The sequence below is a fragment of the Equus caballus genome, chromosome 12 (genome assembly GCF_041296265.1).
Source record: "Equus caballus isolate H_3958 breed thoroughbred chromosome 12, TB-T2T, whole genome shotgun sequence".
Taxonomy (NCBI): Eukaryota; Metazoa; Chordata; class Mammalia; order Perissodactyla; family Equidae; genus Equus; species Equus caballus.
This window is the reverse complement of record NC_091695.1, coordinates 17,626,220-17,649,632: the sequence shown is the minus strand read 5'-3', so window position 1 is coordinate 17,649,632 and position 23,413 is coordinate 17,626,220. Positions and strand designations below refer to the sequence as shown.

Here is a 23,413-nt window from a genome sequence, read left to right as displayed (position 1 = left end):
TGACCACATTCCAGAATCAACTCACCCATTATTTTTATCTTGCTTTCCAATTTATTAATTTTGAAGTAGGATTACTGTGTTGGCTCTTGGTCACTTACACAATCACATAGTTTTGGGAATAAAGAGCATTAACAGCTCAATTCATTTATAATAAGTAAATACACAAATAAAAAGGGGATTAATAATATATACAGATATTGGTATGAACATAAAAATCCTTATGAAAATGCAAATCTTCCTATAAGGAACGGGCAAATAAAACAAATTAAATGATGAAAATCTTTTATTTATTTATATACACACATGAGTATCATATCTCCATACACGTATGTATGCACGTATATGATGTAAAATATCATATATATGACATAAAATATTACAGAACTAAAATACAGCACATTGATTATATTAATAGATTTAATAACAAAGTTGAATCCATCATTGTGATTTGCACATGAAATACTCCTAATAAAAGTGATTCAGTAAAGGTAAAATTAAAGAATAAGTTAGTGATTTCTAAATTAATTTTACTGTTGTCACAGAAAATATTCTGAATAATTTGAAATTTGTTGTTGCTTGATTTATAATCCAGCACATGACCAACTGCGGTAAATTTTCCATGTGCACTGAAACACATGTGTATATTGTTTTTGTTGGGAATCATAATCTATAAAAGTTAACTACGTCAAACGTGTATGTCACTTAGAACTTCTATATCCTTAGACATTTCATTGCTTGTTTAGTCATCAACTGAAAAAGTATGTAAGGTTTCCAACCATGATAAAGGATGCATCTATTTCTTATTATAGCTCTGCATTTCTTCTCTACCAATTTGGAAGATCTGTCTTGAGCACCCGGACACATGAATTTTAATATCTTCTAAGTAGGTAGACCTCTAAATTATGATAAAATAATCCTCTTTATCTTTAGTAATTTTATTTCACTTAAAACCTACTAAGTCTTATATTATTATAACTGCATGAGCTTTCTTTAGAGGCACTTTGCTTTGTGTATATTTTTACAGTATCTTAAGTAGATGAACACATGCATGACTTACTACCCAGAAATTTACTCAGGTCTAAAACCCACAGAAATATTTATTTATGTTGACCAAATAATATAGCGAGATTCTTTGTAATACTACTATTCATAATACCTGAAAGTAAAAAACAAATACAAAAAACTTAGAAAGTCATCAACATCTTTACGTATAAAATTTGGGCTATATTCATACAATGAATGCTATACAGCAAAGAGAATAAAGAAATTTGTAAACATGATGAATAGGGGCTGGCCTGGTGGTGCAGTGGTTAAGTTCGCACGTTCCGCTTCTGCGGCCCAGGGTTTGCGGGTTTGGATCCCAGGTGCAGACATGGCACCACTTGGCACGCCATGTTGTGGTATGCGTCCTGCATATAAAAAAAGTAGAGGAAGATGAGCACGATGTTAGCTCACGGCCAGGCTTCCTCAGCAAAAAGAGGAGGACTGGCAGTACTTAGCTCAGGGCTATCTTCCTTAAAAAAAGAAAAAAAAGAAATATGATGAATAAATGTTATAAGTATAATGCTGATCAAAAGAAGTGGATACAAAAAAAGTGTATTCTGTATAGTTTTGTTTATATAAAATTATAAACAGGTAAAACATTGGGGTTACAAATTTAAATAGTAATTTCGTTTGAAAGAGAGAAGGAGGATAAATAAAGGGACCAAAAGTGCTTCTGAGCTCTGTTAACGCCCCGCTTGCTGATCTCTAGCTGGTTACAGAGGTGTGCTTGTTTGTAAAAAACGTGTAGTGATATTTATGCACTTTTCTGTATGCATATTAAAACTAAAAATATGTATATTAAAAATTCAATAAAGATATTAGACAAGGGCAAATAAAAACAAATAAGACATCAAAATCATGATACGTGACAAAGGAGAATGCAGACCATAAAACTTTAAATGTATTTAAAACAACCACTATATTACAAAATCTAGATTCCACAGTGAAGTTGTATATACAAAGACAAAGCAACAATTTTCATAAACCAGTAACTATAGGAGATTAGAGGAGGAATAAACAACTCTCAATTGAAGACAAAAGAAAAACAATTCAGTAACAAAGGCTATAATCCCAAACAACACAATCACATATATATCACAGGACTCTGGTAATGGGAAATACGATTTCTTTCAATTGCAATTGAGCTGTCATAAAAATTGACGATACTTTAACTCATGAGTAAAACCACAATAAAGCCAACAAAAATGATGAAAATGTAAAGAGTATTCCTTGAACACTAGTAAATGCAAGTATAAATTTTAAAAAGTTTATCAAACAATGACATTCCACATGAAAATGTAAAAGCATGCCATTAGAAAATACCAGAGAGTAATATAGTCCACAACTGCAAAATTAGTATATGAGATATATTTAAGGCAATTATTAGAAGAAATTTTATGGTATTGCATATTGATATCATAAAATGAGAGCAAATAAAACATTCCACTCCAAAGGCCTAGAAAAATGCCTAAGATAATAACAACATCTAAAATTTAATGTTCCTACCCATCCTCCCAAAAGCCATTCAGATGAGGGAAAAGCAAATAAATAATCCACACTTTTCGCATCACTGTGAAAAAGACAGCCCTGTAAAATAGAAGTTGCCTATAAGTAGAGAAATATTTATCAGAAGTGAAGAGAAGTACCGCTGAACCTCAAAGTATCATAATTCTATGTGTGTATAGGGAAGAAGTCTGAAGAAGCAGGAATATAGCAATCTTAAACTAGAAATCTTACAAGCCTCACAAAACTGTCAACTTAGTTCACAAAGTTAACAAAAAGTCTGTAACCATACTATCCTCCTATATGGGGCTTGGGGGACATAAAATAAGAGTCAAAACATTGTAACCAATGAAAATATCCCCCAAATAATATAAAACAAAAATAAGCAGAAGGAAACTACACCATAACATTTTAAATTGACCTAAATACCCTTAAATAATAATTTCACAATATTAACAATATGCCTTGAATAAAAATTTCAAAAAAAAAAAATAAATAGAAGAAAACGAGCTGTAACAAAAAAGAGTTGATGAGATGCAATAAAAAATTGAAGAAAAAATAGACGAAATAATAATGAAATCAAATTTGGTTATTTGGATAGAGCAATACAATTGGTAAATGCCTAGCTTAATGTATCAAGAGATAAAAAAAAAACAAAGAGAGCACTATCAATGCCAATTTTTAACAAGGACACCCTACAGATATTAAAAAATATAATAATCAAATATTATAAATAATTTTGTCTTTATTTTCAAGTCATATACCTCACATTTATCCTTCTGTCTTTATATTTGCTAGGACTTTGTTTATTGAGCTAGACCAATGTAACACACATATGAAATAAAACAAGAAATTTTGTGATGCTGTCTCACATATTTATTCTTTAATATACTATGTTTAGAAGCTTACTGAATTCAATTGATAAAATTTCATTTAAGATTTTTACATTTCTGTTCATAAGAGAAACTTGTCAACTTTTTGGTTTTTATGATCTTATTTACAATTTGATGCTTAGAATGAGATATGCAGATTTCATTCTTTTTCTATTTTTTGGAAAACTAAACACATGTATGGAATTAATTTTAAGCATTGTCAGACCTTAGCACTTAACAAAATCCAACTCTCCATTTCTCTTGTAGGGTAAAGTATAGAGAGAAGCTAATTGTCATTTTTATTCATGAAAATGGAATAAATAAATGTCTCATATCAAGTTTTTTATTTCTTCTTGTGCATAGCCTGACATATTAAAATAGCACAGCCTGTATCCCAAGCTCTCATCCCCCCAACAGAAACATTGAAATAAAGTGCAGATACTATCAGAATCAACTTTGTCAGAAAATTGGAAAACAGTTAAAGGTTTAAAGCAACAAAAGTAATGCTAAAACAAGAAAGACGTAATTGAAAAATGGTAGGAAAGTTTTGTGGCATTTATACTTGCCCTTGGTTGCTCCTTCCCTGGTGTGGTTGCAGTCTTGAAATGGTAGAGTGAAATGGCATTCCCATTGTGAGATTCTGAACTCTACTTCTGGAGGGAACAGACACCCTCAATCATATTTGCAAATTATTGTGCATGTCTATTCTAATTTGTCTGGAGGCTACATGAAAGACTGAGGCAAAGTGCATATCTTTGTTTCATCCAGAACAGAAACCTTGGGTGGGAAGAACAATGTGCATTGCTTGAAAAACGCTACAAGATGAATAATGACGCACTGATGCCTAAGGTGTAGAACAAACAGCAGGGTAGAGTTTATTTGGGAAATTAGGACATTCAAAAGCATCACTGTATGTGAGAGAAGTGGGAAGATACAGTCATGTTCAGGGTAAGATGCATACTCAGAAAGAACTTGTGAAGATCCTAGGCTTTCATCTTGGGGAGATCCCTAAGTTCAGTACAAGCCTGGCTGAATGTTGAAAGAGTGTCTCAGCACTTAGCCAATCTGCAATGACTGGAAGACAACTATATGATGTCTACCAGAGACTCACTTTAGATACCAAATAGGTCAAAAGTGAAACGATGGAAAAAGTTATACTGTGCACATGGTAAGGAAAAGAGATCACGCATGGCTGTACCAACATCAGAGAAAACAGACTTTAAGTCAAAAACTACTACAAGAGACAAAGAAGGACATTATACATTGATAAAAGGGTCAGTTGGTCAAAAGGCTATAATAATTATATATCAAACAACAAAACCCTGTTAAAAAATTCAACGGCAAATTTTAAAGATTGTACTGGCTTTATTCAATGATTTATGAATAGGGCAGCACCCAATCTAGCAGACAGAAAGCAGCTCCAAGGAGCTAAAGAAAAATCTGCAGACTTTTATCAGCAGAGGGAAGCAAGAAAAAGGAAGTTGTACTAGGCATAAAAGCAGATTGGTTGTTCCAAGATTACTATCATTTAGGGGATAGCAGTGGTCTATCATGCAGATTACCAAACTAGTGCTGACTAGACAATTCCTGATTGACTGGTTTAAGATTCCATTTCTGGGAGAGCCAAAACTATAATTCAGTTAAGTCTTGGTTTAGTGATATGGGATTTAGCAAAAGTGACTCCATTTTGGGACTGTTGCCTTGTTTTGCAAAGCCACAAACTATATGAAGGAAAATTGACAGAATTGAAGAGAGACATATATAGTTCTATAAAAATATCTGGAGAATTCAATATCCCACCTTCACTAATGGATAGAACATCTAGACAGAAGATTAATAATGAAACAGAGGTCTTAAACAACACTTAAAATAACTAGACCTAACAGACATATATAAAACATCCCACCCAACAAAAGCAAAATACTCATTCTTACCCAGTGCACAAGGGACATTATATAGGAAAGACCATAGGTTAAGCCACAAAACAAATCTCAATAAACTTAAAAAGATTGAAACAATACAAAGTATCTTATACAACTGCAGTTGAATAAAGCTGGAAATCAATTACAGAAGGAAAACTAGAAAATTCACAAACAGGTGGAAATTAAACAGTACATTCTTAAACAATCAAAGGGCCAAAAAGAGAAATCAGAAAATTCCAGAGAGAAATGAAAACAACACAATACACCAAAACTTATGGGATGCAGTAAAGGCAATGCTCAGAGGGAAATGTATAGCTGTAAAAGTTTACATTAAACAATAAGAAAGATCTTAAGATAATAATCTATGTTTACATCTTGAGGAACTAAAAAAAATAAAGCAAACTAAACTCAAATCTACCAGAAGGAAAAAAATAAAGGTTAGAGAGGAGAAAAATTAAAGAACTGAAAAACAACAGAGAATAAAACCAAAAGTTAGTTTTCGTAAAGATCAACAAAATTGACAGACCTTAGGTAGTCTGACAAAGTGTAGACACAAATAACTAAAACCAGAAATGAAAGAAGGTACACTACCAACACACTACAGCAATAAAAAGGATTATAAGAGAGTACAATTAACAACAGTACAACAACAAATTGTATAACTTAGATGAAATGGGCAAATTCCTATAAACACACCAATTGCCTCAACTGACTCAAGAAGGCATAGAAAATCTGAATAGACACTTATAACAAGTAAAGAGATTGAATCATTCAACAAAACCTCTCAATAAAGAAAGTCCAGAATCAAATACTTTCACTTGTGAATTCGATCAAACTTTTCTCAAACTCTTCAGAAAAATGGAAGAGAAGGGACACTTTCTATCTCATCCTAATAGGCCAGCATTACTCTGATACCAAAGTCAGAAAAATAAATCACCAGAAAAGAAAATTAGAGACCAATATTCCTTATGTATTCAGTGCAAAAATCTTCAATAAAATGCTAACAACCAAATTCAACAGGATATTAAAATGATTATACACCAATTGCGATATATCCTAGGAATTCAAGGGTGGTTCAACATATAACAAAATTAACCAATGTATGTATCACATTAATAGAACTAAAGAAAAGCCCCATCATCATCTAAATTGTCACAGAAAAGGACTTTGACAAAATCCAGCACCATTTCATGATTTAAAAAATAACGCAGAAAACTAGATACAGAAGGGAAGTTATGCAATAAGATAAAGGTCATTTATAAAAAGCCCAGTGCTAACATCGTGCTCAGTGGTGAATGACTGAAAGCTTTCTACTTAAAATCAGGAAGAGGGCAAGGATGCCCATATTCACAACTGCCATTCAACATTGTGCTGGAGGTTCTCACTAGAATAATTACACAAGAAGAAAAAAGAAGAAAAAAAGAGCATCCGAATTAAAAAGCAAGATGTAAAACTTCTTTTCTCACTGATGACATGCTCCTATACATAGAGAATCCCAAAATATCCACAAGAAAGTTTATCGAACTAATAACCACATTCAGCAAAGTTGGAAAACACAAGATCAACATGCAAAAATCTGTTGTGGGGCGGGCCTGGTGGTATAGTGCTGGAGCTCAGTGTGCTCCACTTTGGGGGCCCAGGATCATGGATTTGGATCCTGGGCATGGACTCATACCACTTGTCAAGCCGTGCTGTGGCAGCGACCCACATACAAAAAATCAAGAAAGATTGGCACAGAGGTTAGATCAGGGCCACTCTTCCTCAAGCAAATAGAGGAAGATTGGCAACACATGTTACTCGGAGCCAATCTTCCTCACCAAAAAAGAAAAAACATACGTATCATAAATATATATATAAAATATATATAGAAAAGAAAGAAAAAAATCAATTATGTTTTTTTCACCAGCAGCAAACAATCCAAAAAGGTAAGAAAGCCATTACATTTACAGTTGCAACTAAAAAAGTAAAATTACAGGGATAAATTTCACGAAGGAGGTGAAGGACTTATACACTGAAAACTATAAAACATTGCTGAAAAAATAAGAAATACTTAAATAAATGGAAAGATACCCACTGTTCAAGAACTGGAAGGCTTAATATTGTTACAATGGCAATACTAGCCACTGATCTACAGTTAGAAAGCAATCTCTATCAAAATTCCAACTTTTTTTTTCTGTATATAGGAAAATTTACCATCAATTGCATGTGAAATTGCAAGGGGTCCCAAATAACTAAAGCAAACTTGAAAAACATCAAAGTTTGAGGACTCACACTCCTTAAGTTCAAAACTTACTACAAAGCTACAGTAATCAAAACAGTGTGCTATGACATAAGGTTAGATATATGGACCAGTACAGCAGAAAGTTGAGGCTGGAAATAATTCTAAACATCTATGACCTATTCATCTTTAACAAGGGTAGAGGGTGAATTCAGTAAGGAAATACTATTCTCTTTGACAAATGTTGCTGGGACAATTGTATTTCCACATACAAAAGAATGAAGTTGTATCCTTTTATCACACTGCATAAATAATGAACACAAAATGGATCCATGGCCTAAATACTAAAGCCAAAACAGTAAAAATCTGAGAAGAAAACACAGGATTAAGTCTTCATGATCTTGGATTTGGCAATGGATTCTTAAATAAAATAAAGGCATGAATAGTAAAAGAAAAAAATAGGTAAAGTGAACTCCACGAAAATTAAAAGCCTTTGTGTGTCAAAGGACATTACAAGAAAGTGAAAAGACAATCTACGGAATTGTTGAAAACATTTATGAATCATGATCTGATAGGTGATTAATATTCAGACTATATAAAGAACTGTTATAGCTCAACCAAAAAAAGAAAAACAACTCAATTAAAAAATTTTTAAAAGATATGAATAGACATTTCTCCAAAGAAGATATACAAATAGTCAGCAAGCACATTAAGTGAATCTCACGCTCATTATTCATTAGGGAAATGCAGTTCATACCACAATGAGAAACCACTTCATGCTCATTAGGATGGCAATAATAACAATAATGATAATGATAATAATAATAATAATGGGAAATAAATATTGGCCAGAATGTCTAAAATTTGGAATCCTTCTATAGCGCTGGAGGGAATGCAAACTGGTACAGCCACTGCAGAATAGGGTTTGGTGGTTTCTCAGAAAGCTATACATGAAAAAGATGTTCAAATTCAATATAGAAGAGTGTTTATGAATGCTGGTTAGCCAAAGCAGTTAAATATTCCACTCATTTACCTATTATCCTCAGCTCAAAAGTCAACCTTAAATGCTCTCCTCTGAGATACTGGGAGTAAAATCTGACTATAATTCTCCTCTACCGTATGGTTTCCTATTATTTATTGTCAGTTGAGACTGGAAATCGAGAGGAGGGGAGGAAATACTTCAGTACACATTCAAAATAAAATGTCAAATTAAGGAGGCCTTGAGACAGGTGTGAAGAGAATAGAGGAAAAATGAATGAACGTGAAAAAATAAGCTAAAATTGCCCAACCAGGAGAAGTCTGAGAAAATTCTAAAGGTTCTGAGCTCTGACCTGTGGCTGGCTTTTGCAATCACTGTATACTCTTTGTATATTATTCCATATTAATTCTAGGGCTCAGGTTTAGCCCTAAGGTGAAATTCTGAGATGATTTTTGTACAACTTACTTCTCTTTCAAAAACAATTGTTCCAAAAACAATACTACATTTTCCTGAAGGCATTCTTCATCTCCAGGTTTCTCAACCTGTAGATCAGAGGGTTGAACTTGGGAACAATGAAAGTGTAGAAAAGAGCAAATACTTTGTCTTCAGTGAAAGTTGTGACTGGTCTAACGTAAAAGAAGAGAACAGGCACCAAGAACAGGACCACAACCATGATGTGGGAACTGCAAGTGGAAAGAGCTTTGGTGCGGCTCTCTGCAGGGTAAGCACAGATGGTGTATAATACCAAAAAATAAGACACCATCAAAATCACAAAAGTTATCAAAGCAATCAGAACTGAATTAACAATTACCAAGAGGCCAATTTTGCAGGTATTAATGCAAGCCAATTTCAGCAAAGGATACACATCACAGAAGTGGTGATCTATTTCATTGGGGCCAAGGAACAGTAAGATGATGGTGAGAAGAAACTGAGTGGCAGAGCATATAAATCCCCGCGTACAGCAAGCTATGACGATCATATTACACCTCTGTCTGCTTATGATTATCCTGTAGTGCAGGGCTTGCAGATCGCCAGGTAGTGGTCATAGGCCATCCCTGTGAGGATAAAGGTCTCAATGCCTCCAAGGAAGTGAAGGATAAAGAGCTGTATCATGCAGTTATTACAGGGAATGATTGTCCTTTCTGCCAATAAATCAGTCATTAGTTTGGGGCTCACTGTGATGTATAGCAAAGGTTGGAGAGTGAGAGTTAATTAAGGAAGAAATACAAGGGTTGGTCAGTTAGCTGACTGCATGTGATATAAATCATTGTGAGTAAATTCCCATCCAACAGCAATGTAGCAAAATAAAATAATATAAAGCTGAGGACCTCAGTGTTCTTCTTTCGAGGTAGTCCCAAGAGAATAGACACAATGACACTATTCCTATTTTCCATGGTCCAGTGGGGTAAAAATGCCTAACAGTCCCCCGAAAAGACATAATGCATAAGTCAATATCCAAAATGTTCATGGGGAAAATTGATGATAACTAACATCATCAATCTGTGTTTAATGGACATGATCCCAGTGTTTCAGAAAATAAAAATCTGATATTTAATAATTTTTTTCAGATTAGTTTCATGCTGATTTCCATAAATCAGTCCTTCAGGACATTATGTTCAATGTTGACATTAATAAAAATGAATGCATTCAATCAATCAATTAAAAAAAGTCTAAAAACTATTAATAGTTGCTAAATATTTTTCAATTCTAAAGGACCATACAACTAAGTCCTTGGAAAGGATATTACTCTGGATCCTTACAAATTGAAATTTGTTAAAGATGCAGTTGTGAGTCATAAAAGTTTCTGTTTAATGATATAGAAGCAAATGTAAAGCTTAACAGTGGTCACTAGTGGAATATATGTTACCTCAAAATAATTCTAGAATGAAATAGAAAATAAAATTAAAGATTTATATAATGATATGTATATATTTAAAAAGTGAAAGCTAAAAACTCTCTGTAAGAGGCCCTTGCAGTTGGTTTGAACAATTTTTGATAGCTTGTTTATCTTTTTCTTAGTGATTTGTGACAGTAAAATCCTGACATTTTATAACAGAGGTGTGTTGATTTCTATAGGCACATCAATAAACATCATGTACTTAAATGAACCACAGAATAAAGCATTAGTTAAAACTAAAAAAGTGGAACAGAAGGCAGTCTTATCTTCACAGTTTTGCTCTTGACTCAGTATGTTATGGTTTGCAAATCAATTTATTCTCAGTGATTTGAATTACAGGATGTATTTCTGTTCTATATTTGCCTAATTTATGTCTTTTGTCCAAATCCATAAAGAATCTTGACACTGCATAATTCTGAAAAATTTTATAGGAAGCTTGTGGAAAAAGGTTTATATGAAGACAAACATTTGGGACGCAGTGCTATTACTAATTATACCAATGTGTGAATTTGAGTACCCACCTCTTGATTTCTTTAAATTTAAGTTATCTCATTTGAAAAATGAAGAAATCTTCTTGGACTTGGTCACAAAATAGTTGTGAAACTCAAATCAATAAGTCGTCTTTGCTTTATTAACCATAGAGGTATTAATTGCTGATTTTATTTTCTTAGTGTTAGTGTTGCCAAATCAGTAACCTAAATTTGTCAATAATAAAGTCTAGTAAATATGACTCCCGTGTAGAAAATGAAATTTTAGTCATAAAATCATTTTGAGCAGGAAAATAACTGAGATCTACTAGCCAAATCCCCTAGTTCTAAATAGAAACAGTTTTAATTAAAAGGGTCTAGAAAATGTATGAAATGAATAAGAGTAGTTTGAATCTCTTCATCATTTAGCAATTATATTAAAAGAGGATTTGATATATGAAAATATAGGCAATTCAGTTGAGGTTGATCTTAGCTTCTGCTAATTTAGGTTGAGTTTCAATGATAATGAAAAAAGATATATAGAGCTGATAACCACATGGTCCAGTTGTCTTTACTACAAATTTTGACCTTAAAATGCATCATTTACACTTGAAATTTTCTTTGAAATTTTTGATGTGTCTTCTGCCCTAATCTTGTAGCTACATTTTCTCATCAAGTAATTTTTAAATTCTGTCTTCATCACTCTCTTTTACAGACTAAGTTCATTGTGTCACTTTCCAAATAAAAAATTCCTTTGCAATGGAGCTTTCAAACAAAGAGATTTATTTTTATGGTACAATTTTAAGATTTAGAATTAGCTTGTAGGGAAACCATGGAAAAGTAAAGATTTTATGCCTCTAATTATATAATGAAAATATTTCCTTACCTATAAATAAATAAAAAATTATTTTAAAAATAATATTTAAAATACTGATTTGGTCAACTCAAAGTAATCACTTGTTTATTTGAATGGACATAAATAAAACCATTATTTTAATCATGTGCATTGAGATAAGAAATCATTTAAGTTGTTTTTCCTCTCCCCAAACTAGACGTGAAAGTTTTGGGTTATACATAAGCCTCTGAGGAAATTAAGGTTGTTAGAAAAGTCAGGCAAAGCCAATCATTCTATCTTCTTTTGACAGAAAATTAATTTTCCTGCTTATTAAATGTGGTCTGGTTTTTTAATCAATTTAACTAAATATTTATTTGAATCTCCAATTTTTTCCATACTCAAGGCCACAAATAATGCTTAATTTTCCTTCTCAGTAATCTTCTCTTTTTATTTCAACTTTCCCATACATTTGTAGTTTACCACGTATAAACTACCACCTATATTTCTAGCTTTTCAATTTTAGAGTAGTAGAAGATCTCTAGTTTCTATTCTTGAATCAGCCATCAATTTTAAGTGTAAATTCCTAACTTCACTTCCTTTCACACTTTTCTTCATCTAAAATGTAGAAAAATGATTGCTTCCCTAAATAAGGCAGAGAGTTTGAGTTTCAAATTTAAAAATAAATGAAGAACTTTGAAAAAAGGAAAGGGCTATGCAAATGAACACAGTTTAAGTTCAGTTTGATGCACATACAAGAGTAATAATACCTTAGAGAGGCAAAAATTAGTTGAGGCTTCTATAAGTGTATGTAGAACACTTAACTAGTGTTTAGCAAACCAGAACTTGAAACCAGAATTTTCTAAGTCTACAGCCTGAGTTCACAGATAAAAGATGCCGCATCAAAGCAACAGAACAAATGTAGTGTTAAAAACTCCACTTTTTCACAATTACCTAATTATTTAATGCAAAACCAGATAAACTCCAAAGTTATTGTCCTTGAACCATTTCAGAATATTTTGATATGCAGATGACAAAATGAGATAATAAATTGAGACAAATTCTCTAAATCTATAAAACTATAGGCAGTAAACAAAATCTACAAACTCAACCTGTTGCTCTCTCCTACATATGTAGCCCATTTATAAAGAGTAAGAAAGTTATACTCACATACACGAATAAAATGCACTAAATCTCCTCATGCCCTCAAACATGAACACTGCTACCACAGCCACAAAGAGTCCCTGTGTAAGAAAAATGGCTAGGGAAAAAAAGAGCCTAATTCATTCTCTAGAATAGCTCTTCACTCACTTTAGGAACTAGTATTCATTTGGTCTAGGGTCCCCAGCTACAAAATGATAAATCCACTATCATTAATTTCAGTTAAGATTTTGCATAACCTTTGGGCTTTCTACCATTGTTAAAAGCAAAGTTTTGAAAAATCTTAAACTTAAATAAAGTGAAATTCCTTGGGTTTATATACTGGCTTTGCTATGAATAAGCATATGACCTCACTACATTACATAAATACATTGACAATCAACAGGTCTAATCATTCTTTTTATTAGCTTACAATTTGAGCATTCCTATGGGCCTAATGTTCTTCTTAACACGTTATAGGTACAATCTTTTTCAATCTTCACAATAAGTCTAAGAAGTAAATGCTATTGATATTTACTTAATAAAGTGATGTAATAATTAACATTATTACTCATTTAATTTCTCTATGATTCAGTTTCCTCTTTTGGGCTTATTGTGAACCTAATAAGCAGCAGAGTCAAGATTTAAAACAAGATACACTCACTTAGCAATATACTTCACAAAATATTACAAAGTTAGCTCAATTCCTGATATATATGGTATACTCAATAAATATTTGATAATATTATATTAAAACAGAGGATCTCAGTGACCTTGATATTTCAATTTTTAATCTATGCAAAAGTAAACTCTATATATGTTTAATTTTCATGATCCTAAATTTCTCAAAGACACAGAGACTTGTCTTTCATTGTCTTGAAATCTTAAAAAGTGCTTGTGCAAATTTAATTCTGAATTCTAGACACTTTCTTTGATCTGTGTGATTTTTGGCATGTACTTTTTTTTTTTCTCAGACCATCATCTCACTGATGGATACATACAATCCTGATGAATACATCTATCTCCCAATGATGTTGTGAGAATTAACTAAATAAAGTGAATGAGCCATCCAGTATATGGTGTGACTCAGCAAGAAAGTATTTCCAATTATTTTTATATTTGTTCTATCCTTGTTAAATACAAGTTACCATTCATTTAACTAATAATCAGTAAATGTTTGTTGAATGATTAAAATAAATAACTTTAACGATTTAAAACAACATTTGGGGGCTGATCCCATGGATAAGCTGTTAAGATCACAAGCTCTGTTCTGCTGGCCTAGGGTTCACCAGTGCGGATCCTGGGCGTGGACCTACACACCACTCATCAAGCCGTGCTGTGGCAGCATCCTATATAGAAGAACTAGAATGCCCTACAACTAGGATATACAGCTATGTACTGGGACTTTGGGGAGAAAACAAAAAAAAGAAGGAACATTGGTAACAGACATTAGTTCAGGACCAATCTTCCTCACAAAAAAAGGCATCTAAAAAAATAGTCCCAACAAATAGTTTGACTGGAAGGATCACATCTCGCAGCGGTAGAGATCTCAGGACAATGCATGGACATTTAAAAAGTTAAACAAATGAATAAATAAAGGAAACAGAATATAAATAAAATAGTTCAAAATTGGTATTGTTACCATCACAACCATCACATGCAACATGGGCAGGCAAAGAAGTCAATAGAGATAAGGTATCAGAGAGGAAAGATTTGACATACCTCCATTTGACTTTTAAGTGACCCACCCAGGATCTTTGGTTATGTTAATTCTTGGGCCAACTTTATTTTTTTCATGAGACAGAAACAGGGATTAAGGTAGTGGTTACTGCAGGGAACTTATTTGTCCTTTCCATTTGGGTTTTCTCACTTTCTTGGTAACCTGTGAATCACTTATTTTCTTAATTGATAGTCAACTTTCTACCAAAAAATCTAATAATGTTTTCTTTCTATTTGGAACTTGCTATCCAGCTAAGCATCATTTTCCTGTCACTGTCTGACTGCCTCTTTTGGATGAAATATCACACTCTCAATGGGCAATTCCTTGATTTTATTGCTGACCAAATCTCAAAACAAATTATAAAATTCAGAGAAGATGCCTGTATCTACTGTATTTAACTACAAATGGCAGTCAATCTGTTATCTATAATGGAGACAAAAATATAACCAGATGATCTTACACATCCAGGCAGGATAATGGGAAAGGAGGAAAAATAATTTACCACACATGCTCTTCCACTTCAGTTGTTGTGAATCCATTTCTATTTCTTCGTTTCAGTGTTTTCTCTTCTTCCTCATTGAAATGCTAGTCATTCACCTACTGTTCAGAGTATTTCACTTCAACTTCTTGAATTCACATTTCACTCAGCATAGTTCATTAGCCATTTATAGAAAAAGATTTTTGTATCATTTAAAAGACTACCGACACCTGTCACTCAAGCAGTGTTCACACAAACAATGACAGGTCCTACGCCCAGAGCAACACTTTAAATTCAAGTGGAATAATTTTAATATCCAAACAAGTCAAATCACAATCTATACTTTCATAGCTAAAATTATTCCTAGAGATGTCCAGGCTCACATGATTAATTGAATACTTAATAGAGTACACATTCTAAAACTGCATTTCTTTTATTCTAGACTATTGACTCTTCCTTCCAAGTTGTTTGGATTTACCTTCCCAAATATTAAGCTCTTCCTTTAGATTTAAATTATCAGACCCACCTCAGCTAAGATAGTCTCTGGATTATAAATAGTATGCAAACCATAATAAATTTTGCATGTACTTTAGAATTCTCAATCATTAGACATTCCTCCTGGGCCCCAGTGACTGAGTTCCCCTGCACTTTATTCAAAGAGTTTTGAGATACAACAAATCTGAGTGGCTTTTGATTGAGGGACTTATCCTTTCTGTAATCTCTATAAACTGACTGAGGAGGAAAGAATAGTTCTGGACCTTATCGTAGCTAATGGTCTTCATCTCTCCTCAAAAATTATCTTTATTGTATTCTCCTAGAGAAATAGAGTAAATTTAAATTATTTCCAAGTATTAGTTAGGTAGATTTCCAGAACAATTTTGAACTAATATAACTTAGTACTATTTTATATAGATTTAAACACTTTCCAAAAAATAATTTTAAAAAATTTGCAGTTGAATATGTGTTAATTTTCCCCCAAATCTTTACATCATTTCCATATGTCTTTATTTCCTATGTTTCTTTTTTCACATCTGTAACCAAAGATTGGAGCTGACTTCAACTGTGCTTTGTGAGCAGAATAAATAATAGCAAATGCTTATTGAGGATTTACTGTGTATCAAACACTAAGTGTTCTCATTTAATCTTCACAAGGACACAGTGAGATGGGCACTATGAGCATCATTATTTTACCCATGAGAAAATTCTGTAACAGATAAGATATATACATTTCCTAAGGCTTCAAGGCAAGGAGGAGATTACCAACAAAAGCCAGGAGAATAGCAAATTCTAGGGGAAGGGAAAGAGTAAGGACAGGAAGGGACATATCGTTGACTTTGGAGATGATGACAGAGTTCCACTTCTTGATTCATGTGGTCATTAGAGGGATATTTCCATTGTAGTTCTCTCTCTCTATCATTTGCAAAATTCTTTTGTATTACCTTTTATAATTTAAGTATGTGAAAAATATGTAAGAAAGCCCTAAAAACCATATCCAAGGCACCTAAGCTCCCCAGGGTAATGTGAAATTTGATTTTCCTCCAAAGAATTAACTCAAAAGCAAATCTAGCTATTTTACTTTTGTCCAGTCCATTTCATACACTCCTAAAGGCACCTGTTTTTTTCTTTTAACTTTATTGAGGAATAATGGACAACTATAATTACATTTATTTAAAGTCTACAATGTGATAATTTGATACACATATACATTGTAGCACTGTAGCGTGATTACCAAGATCCAGATAATTAACACATCCATCACTCCACATATTTAACTTTTTGTGTGTGTGTTTGTGGTGAGAATGCTTAAGATCTGCTCTCAGAAACTTTCAAATATACAAAACCATATTGTTAACTATAGTCACCATGCTGTACACTAGATCTTCAGAACTCAATTCTTCTTAAAACTGAAAATTTGTACCCTTTGACCTACATCACCCTATTGAAACCTGCTTTAAGACATTAATGACATTTCTCTTTGAGATATCTCTTACAGTCTAGATCATGTTTTCACAATTATTTCTACTCTTAATGCTGAAGACCTTTCATGATATCCTCTCTGGGCTTCCTTTTCTCTGTCTTTGCAGACATGCTCGAGGCTCTGTTATATAAATCACAAATTGGACAAATTACTAATAAAGAAATGAAGATTATGCCAGATTAAACTACTTCTCTAATACCGAAACAGCAATGTACAATGTCTACAGGTTTTGAGAGAAAAAGGTTGAGAATGATAAACATTATTCCTAGTCTCATTGTCTTTCATTTATGCAGGAAAGTAAAGGATACCTTCATATTTGTTTGGCTTGATTATATGTATTACTTATGTATTCTTTTTCACCAAAAGCTTTTAAAAAGTCTTTACTGAAATAAATTTTATAATACTGTGTTAGTAACTTGTCCCAATTGCAATTTATGTAATTCTTCTCTCACTTAAATGTGCTGCAATTTGCCTTCCATATACTTTCTCTAAGTTCCCTTCCCCTTCATTTTATATCAATGTTTTAATAATCTTTGTGAAAATCGATTGAATTTTAAGTTCTCAAATAATCTTCAGGTTTTTCAAATAACTCTGTTGTTACTATTACGCTATTACCCACCTTCTTATGACGGTCTTTTTTTTTAATGGAAATCCTGTTTATTTGCATCCTATTGATGATACCAAAATATTTTCTTACATTTTTTCTGATTCCCTTGGGAAATCTTTCTCAGAAATCTACTCTTCACAATACCTACAAATAAATTGATTTATCCAGAATAGTATTTTTTTTTTGAGGAAGATTAGCCCTGAGTTAACATCTTCTGCCAATCCCCCTCTTTTTACTGAGGAAGATTGGCCCTGAGCTAACATCTGTGCCCTTCTTCCTCTATTTTATATGTCGGATGCCTGCCACAGCATGGCTTGCTAAGTAGTGCATAGGTCCATGCCAGGGATCCAAACCAGTGAACCCTGGCCGCCAAAGCAGAGTTTGCAAACTTAAGTGCTATGCCACTGGGCCAGTCCCAGTAGTATGTTTTTTAATATCACCAATAGTTGTGTTTTTGTTTTTGTTATTTTTCTCTCACCTTGAGGAAAGAAAATATATACAAAAAGTATTACGCAAAAGGAAAATTTATTTTTTAAAGAATATCACTTGGCCCTATTCCCTGTCCACTAGGTTGGAGATTGAATTCATTTTTCATATCTACCTGTCAACACAAGCTGATATGTACAGTTTCTTCCTATATGTAGTCTTGTAGTCACTCAACTAATTGAACTACTAGAAAAGGATGAGACCTATTAATTTTCTCATCCTGTCTTTCCATATTTTGAGAATCTGTGATGTAATAAACACAGTAACAGAAAAATAAACTGTCACCAGTCCCTTTGTCCCTGCCTATGACACTTTCAGGCAGATGGGGACAGGGTGCTGAAGCTCCAAGGAAACAGGTCCGACCACTCCTTTTCCTTCACACCTTAAACCAAATGATTTCTATGAAGTTTTTCATTGCACAATTTATTTCACAGGGCCAGCATTTAAGATTTACTTGAATATCCTATTGGGAAATAAAGCTCAATAATAGAAAAATATTCTGTTTTTAATTTTTGAAAACCACGTTTAATCTACTTCATTTCTACTTCGTACAGAATGCCAAAAAATTGCCTAGTCTCCATGTATAAATTTTAAACACAAGTGGTTATTAAAATTCTCAATCAGCCTCAGAATCACCTACTCTATATGACATAGTCACCATTCCTTTAGTCTAGAATATTTTTAATACGCATATGCCACTACTCAATCTCAGTGCCACAGTGAAACTGTCACTTTATTCATAATCCTTCAGCTCATCTCTGACATTTATAATGTGAATAATTTGAGTTCAATGATCTGAAAGCTAACAGAGCTCTCTGATTCCAAGTCCACTTCTATTCCTGAATAATTGAGTAGGAAAAGTCAATTATGTTTTTCTTCTGAAAATATCTTTTCACACCAAACCCTTCTCATGGCCTTTTTCATCTCTGCATTTCTCAGGGTATAGATTAATGGATTGAACATAGGAGCAATGATGGTGTAAAATAGAGCAAATATTTTGTCCTCAGGGTAAGTAGTAGGGGGTCTGAGGTAGGCAAGATAGAAGGCCCAAAAAATAAGACAACCACAGTGATATGAGACCCACAGGTAGACAGCGCTTTGCATCTTCCCTCTGCTGACTGATTTCTTAAGGTGAATAATATAATGACATAAGACCCAAACAAGAGAACAAAGGTTACTAAGGCAACCATTCCTGAATTGGCAACCACAAGGACACCAGTGATGTATGTATCGGTACAGGCAACTTTCAGCAAAGGAAAAATATCACAATAGTAGTGATCTATTTCATTGGGGCCACAGAAGGGCAAATGAATTGTCATAGAAAACTGAGAAAATGAATGAATGGCTCCACCAGTCCAAGCAGCCAAGACTAGGAGATTGCACCTTGTCCTGTTCATGATAATCATGTAATGGAGAGGTTTGCAGATGGCAACACAACGATCAAAGGCCATGACTATGAGGATGAAGACCTCAATGATGCCAAAGAAGTGTATGGAAAAGATCTGCAACATGCAATTACTGTAGGAGATGGATTTTCTTCCAAGAGGCAAGTCTCTGATCAGTTTGGGTGTCACACAGGAGGTATAGCAGATGTCCATAAAGGATAAATGGCTGAGGAAATAATACATTGGCTGGTGAAAAAGGGCACTGCATCGAACAGAGGTAAGAATCAGAAGGTTTCCCTCCAAGATGGCAACATAACAAAGTAAGAAGAATACAAAGCAAAATATCTGTATGTTCTGGTTACAGGAAAGTCCCAAAAGAATAAATTCTGAAATGTTCCTCTGACTTTCCATCTAGTGTATACTATGCAAAACTAATTGAGTATCTGAAAAAAATGTAAATTTGAATTAAAACATTTACAATATAATTGCAATCATATAAAAACCACTAACAAACCATGGACGCTAATTCAACAAATCACAGAAGTTAATTTGTAAGTCAATTATATTATCGTATATTTTCTTAGAAATCATAGCTGATTTCTCTAATAGTTTTCTTATTTTTTCAAGTATCTTGTTATATTGATAATACTAGAAATACAATTTATTACATTTTGAAAATATAATGATTTAAAAATTACTATTTTCCAGAGAAGTTATACTACTGTTATTTGTAACATTTAGATAACACGGATACTAATGTAATTTAATGAAGGAAATTTACTTTACTTGCAATTTTCAATTATCTTCTTTATTCATAACAGATTTTTCATTTTAGATATTGTTCCCTTCCCTCAGCATGATATGGAACACCCTCCTGACTGTCTGTAGACATATGATCAAGGAATTCAGACACATTTTAAAAAATTGCCTAAATTATAAGATGAGCAATTAGGATTGTAACTAATGTTTCTGGAAATACAAGGGTGTGGTGGGATGAGTACTGAATATTGAATTTGTGAAATCAATCTTGCTGTCAAGTCGCATGACTAAAAATAGTTAAAAATACAGCAAAAATTGGATTTTTTTTCCAGACTGACATTTTGAAAAAGTTAGAAAAACTATTGATATTTCATTTAATTTTTATTGTAAAGAATGTTTTAAGGTAAACTCTATGGTCATTACAGTTAATGGAGCACATAAAGAAAATACACTAATCAAAATGCATAAGATATTTGAACTCTGCACAATTTATGTGCTCTGTTGGAATAAATAGCAATAAAAATGATGTCATGCAATGTAACTCTAAGGCAAACATTGTGGTCAGGAAGTACTCAGCTCTTATCTGTTGATAGTTTATTCATGGATTTGCATATATTATGTTCTGTTTGATTTGGGTAGGACTTACAAAACACAAAGGCAATGGGAAAATGTACTGCAGAGAGCACAAACTTCCAAGTTCTATTCCCCTCATTCATGAGGAATTAGCTGGTGTCCAGGTGTTGTCTATCCTACTCCTTTATGAGATGTGGCAGCCATATCCTGGCCCGACAAACAAGCATTATTAATTATACATAATTTTTGATGCAACAATATGTATACATTAACAAGTTCAGCATTTTCCAAATTCTGTAGCTGTATTACTAGTGATATTTAAGATTATTTAGCTGGTAAACACACATGGTTTTAAAGCACATTCTGCAGTAAATTGAGGGACTAATTCTCTTTTCAATTTTAGCTCACTATCTTTGACTACAGTAAGCGGGGAAAGTTTTAACTTAATCATATTATGTCAATATTGCTTAAGACATTTTGGTCCTCCTTTTTAACATGAAGACAACAGGTCTTATCCTCAAAGTTTTGTACAAGTTATAGCACCTCCATAAAATTTAATAACTTTTTCTTATATCTTTAAATATATTGTCAAAGTTACAGTTGCAAATAATAGCTCGTTTACGAAAAGAATATAGTGTGTTCCTTTAAATAAATGTACACAAAACAAAGGTGATTTTTAAAAGAATTGTTAAATAACAAATGTCTAGTTATTAGAGTGACAGGAATTAAATACTCATCTAATCCAATCATATTCTTTTTAGTGTAGAAGAAGTAGATTGAGAGAAACTAAGTGAATTTCCCAAAATAAAGAACCGCTGAATGGCAGAGTTTTTAAACTAGATCTCCTAATTCTTATCATGTTTAGTGCTGCCTCCCACAGGAAAACGGCATGTATCAGAGAAGACAGCAGTGGAGGAATTATCATGATTTTCATCTCATGAAAGATGACAGACACCTAGATCACTATGAGATATATCACAATAGTTATAAGAATAAATGAGTGATGTAGCATATCTCTGCTTTGATGTTGTTTCGCTACACCAGGCTCTGAATTTGACCACTACAGCTGTTAACATTCCAATTCGTATACCTATGGAAATTAGATATCATTACTCTTGGAAACACTAATAATGACAGTGTGACCAACTCTAGGAGAAAGAAACTGTAGTGAGGGAAATAAATGACATTTTTTGGGAAAACTTCAAGGTATTAAAAACATAAATGAAGAAAAGAAGACACTATTATGTAAAAGAATAATTGATGTTACAAAGGCGATGTAGGCAGAATTAGAAATGATGGGGAGAGAAAAATAAAGTGGAGAAAAAACCTACTTTTATTCAAAGCACTGTCTATACATCAGTAAACGTGTGGTACTACAGAAACAATATTGATCACCTGGATGTTTCCAATATTGAGATGTTTGCTATCAGGTGAAATAATATGAAGTGAAGTGTGGCTACATTCTTTTTTCAATCATTGAGATTTAAGTTTTATATAGGAACTGATATCCAAGTCTTAAAAGCCCTTCCAGATTAGAGGCAATGATAACCAATCATCCAGCATGAATTTAGACAATCACTACATCTTATTCCCAACATTTTATACGTTGTACTTTCAGTTACCGTTTATAATGAAATTTTAACAAGAATAAATAGGACAATTTTGTTTCTTTCCATTCACACAAGCTCTGCTCATTTGCATAAGACATTGAACCCAGCTAAGCTTGAGTATTAACTTCTATAACCGGGACATAGATACATCGTTCAGGGAAACAATGAGAAATACGTGAGTTTATGAAACAAAATCCCCAGGGAATATGGAGGGTACAAAACAATCATAATCTTTTCCTTATATTCTTTCTTTGACTGACGAGATTAAGAATTAGTTAAATTGTCCTGCAAACAGACATACGCCCACAATAAAATTTCGTGAAATATACAAGAACAAAAGTGCAGCATAGATTTTAGCAGGGGAATCAGAACAAACTCCAATATGGATAATGTTTGGGTGTCAAAATAAAATCGATCTGGTGATATCATTTGTTACCTGGGGGAATTTCTTAACACTTAATGTTAAATAAGTAGTCTGTTTTTTCATGCTAACAAAATTAAGTTAAAAAGTCATTTTTCACCTTTTATGATATTGTTTGACTGTCCTGTTCATTCCTTATGAGGCACTGTCAGCATTGTAAAATTGCGTTTTCCTATAGGTCATCTACGGCCTATATATGCTATGTATATACACATTTCTATTGGTGTAATCAGCATGTGCCTTAGGAAAACTTACTTACCTGATTCTGATGAATGTGGAAAACTTTAAGGGATTGGTTATTTGAAATATGAGAATTTCTTCGAAGATTGGAGGCTGAAACATTACTGACAATTTAAAAATTTCATTATTTTTAAACATATTATCCAAAAATGCAAACTCTGTAATATAAAATCGAAACTAAATATTGCAAAAATATTTTTTTTTTTTTTGGATTTTTTTTACTTTTGTTTGGATTTTTATCACATCTGAATGTATAGCCTTCAAATGACAAAAGAAATATCA

General features: G+C 33.0%; 1 protein-coding gene and 2 pseudogenes across 5 annotated transcripts in view; all 3 read right to left on the bottom strand.

Moving 5' to 3' along the window:
- Window positions 1-265: 265 nt before the first annotated feature.
- The window catches only part of LOC138916635 (ubiquitin carboxyl-terminal hydrolase 25-like), a 156,186-nt gene continuing 133,038 nt past the window's right edge, over window positions 266-23,413 (bottom strand). For 4 of the 5 annotated variants that reach the window (XR_011423938.1, XR_011423937.1, XR_011423936.1 and 1 more), the window contains one exon: window positions 266-1,409. Coding sequence is in view for 1 of the 5 variants with exons in the window: in XM_070229602.1 (XP_070085703.1) it covers window positions 1,243-1,409 (167 nt within the window). In the remaining 4 variants the exon portion in view is untranslated. The remainder of the gene's footprint in view (window positions 1,410-23,413) is intronic. The other variant, XR_011423933.1, reaches the window with a different exon arrangement.
- On the bottom strand, window positions 7,249-11,097 carry LOC138916641 (olfactory receptor 4P4-like; annotated as a pseudogene).
- On the bottom strand, window positions 11,669-23,313 carry LOC138916640 (olfactory receptor 4P4-like; annotated as a pseudogene).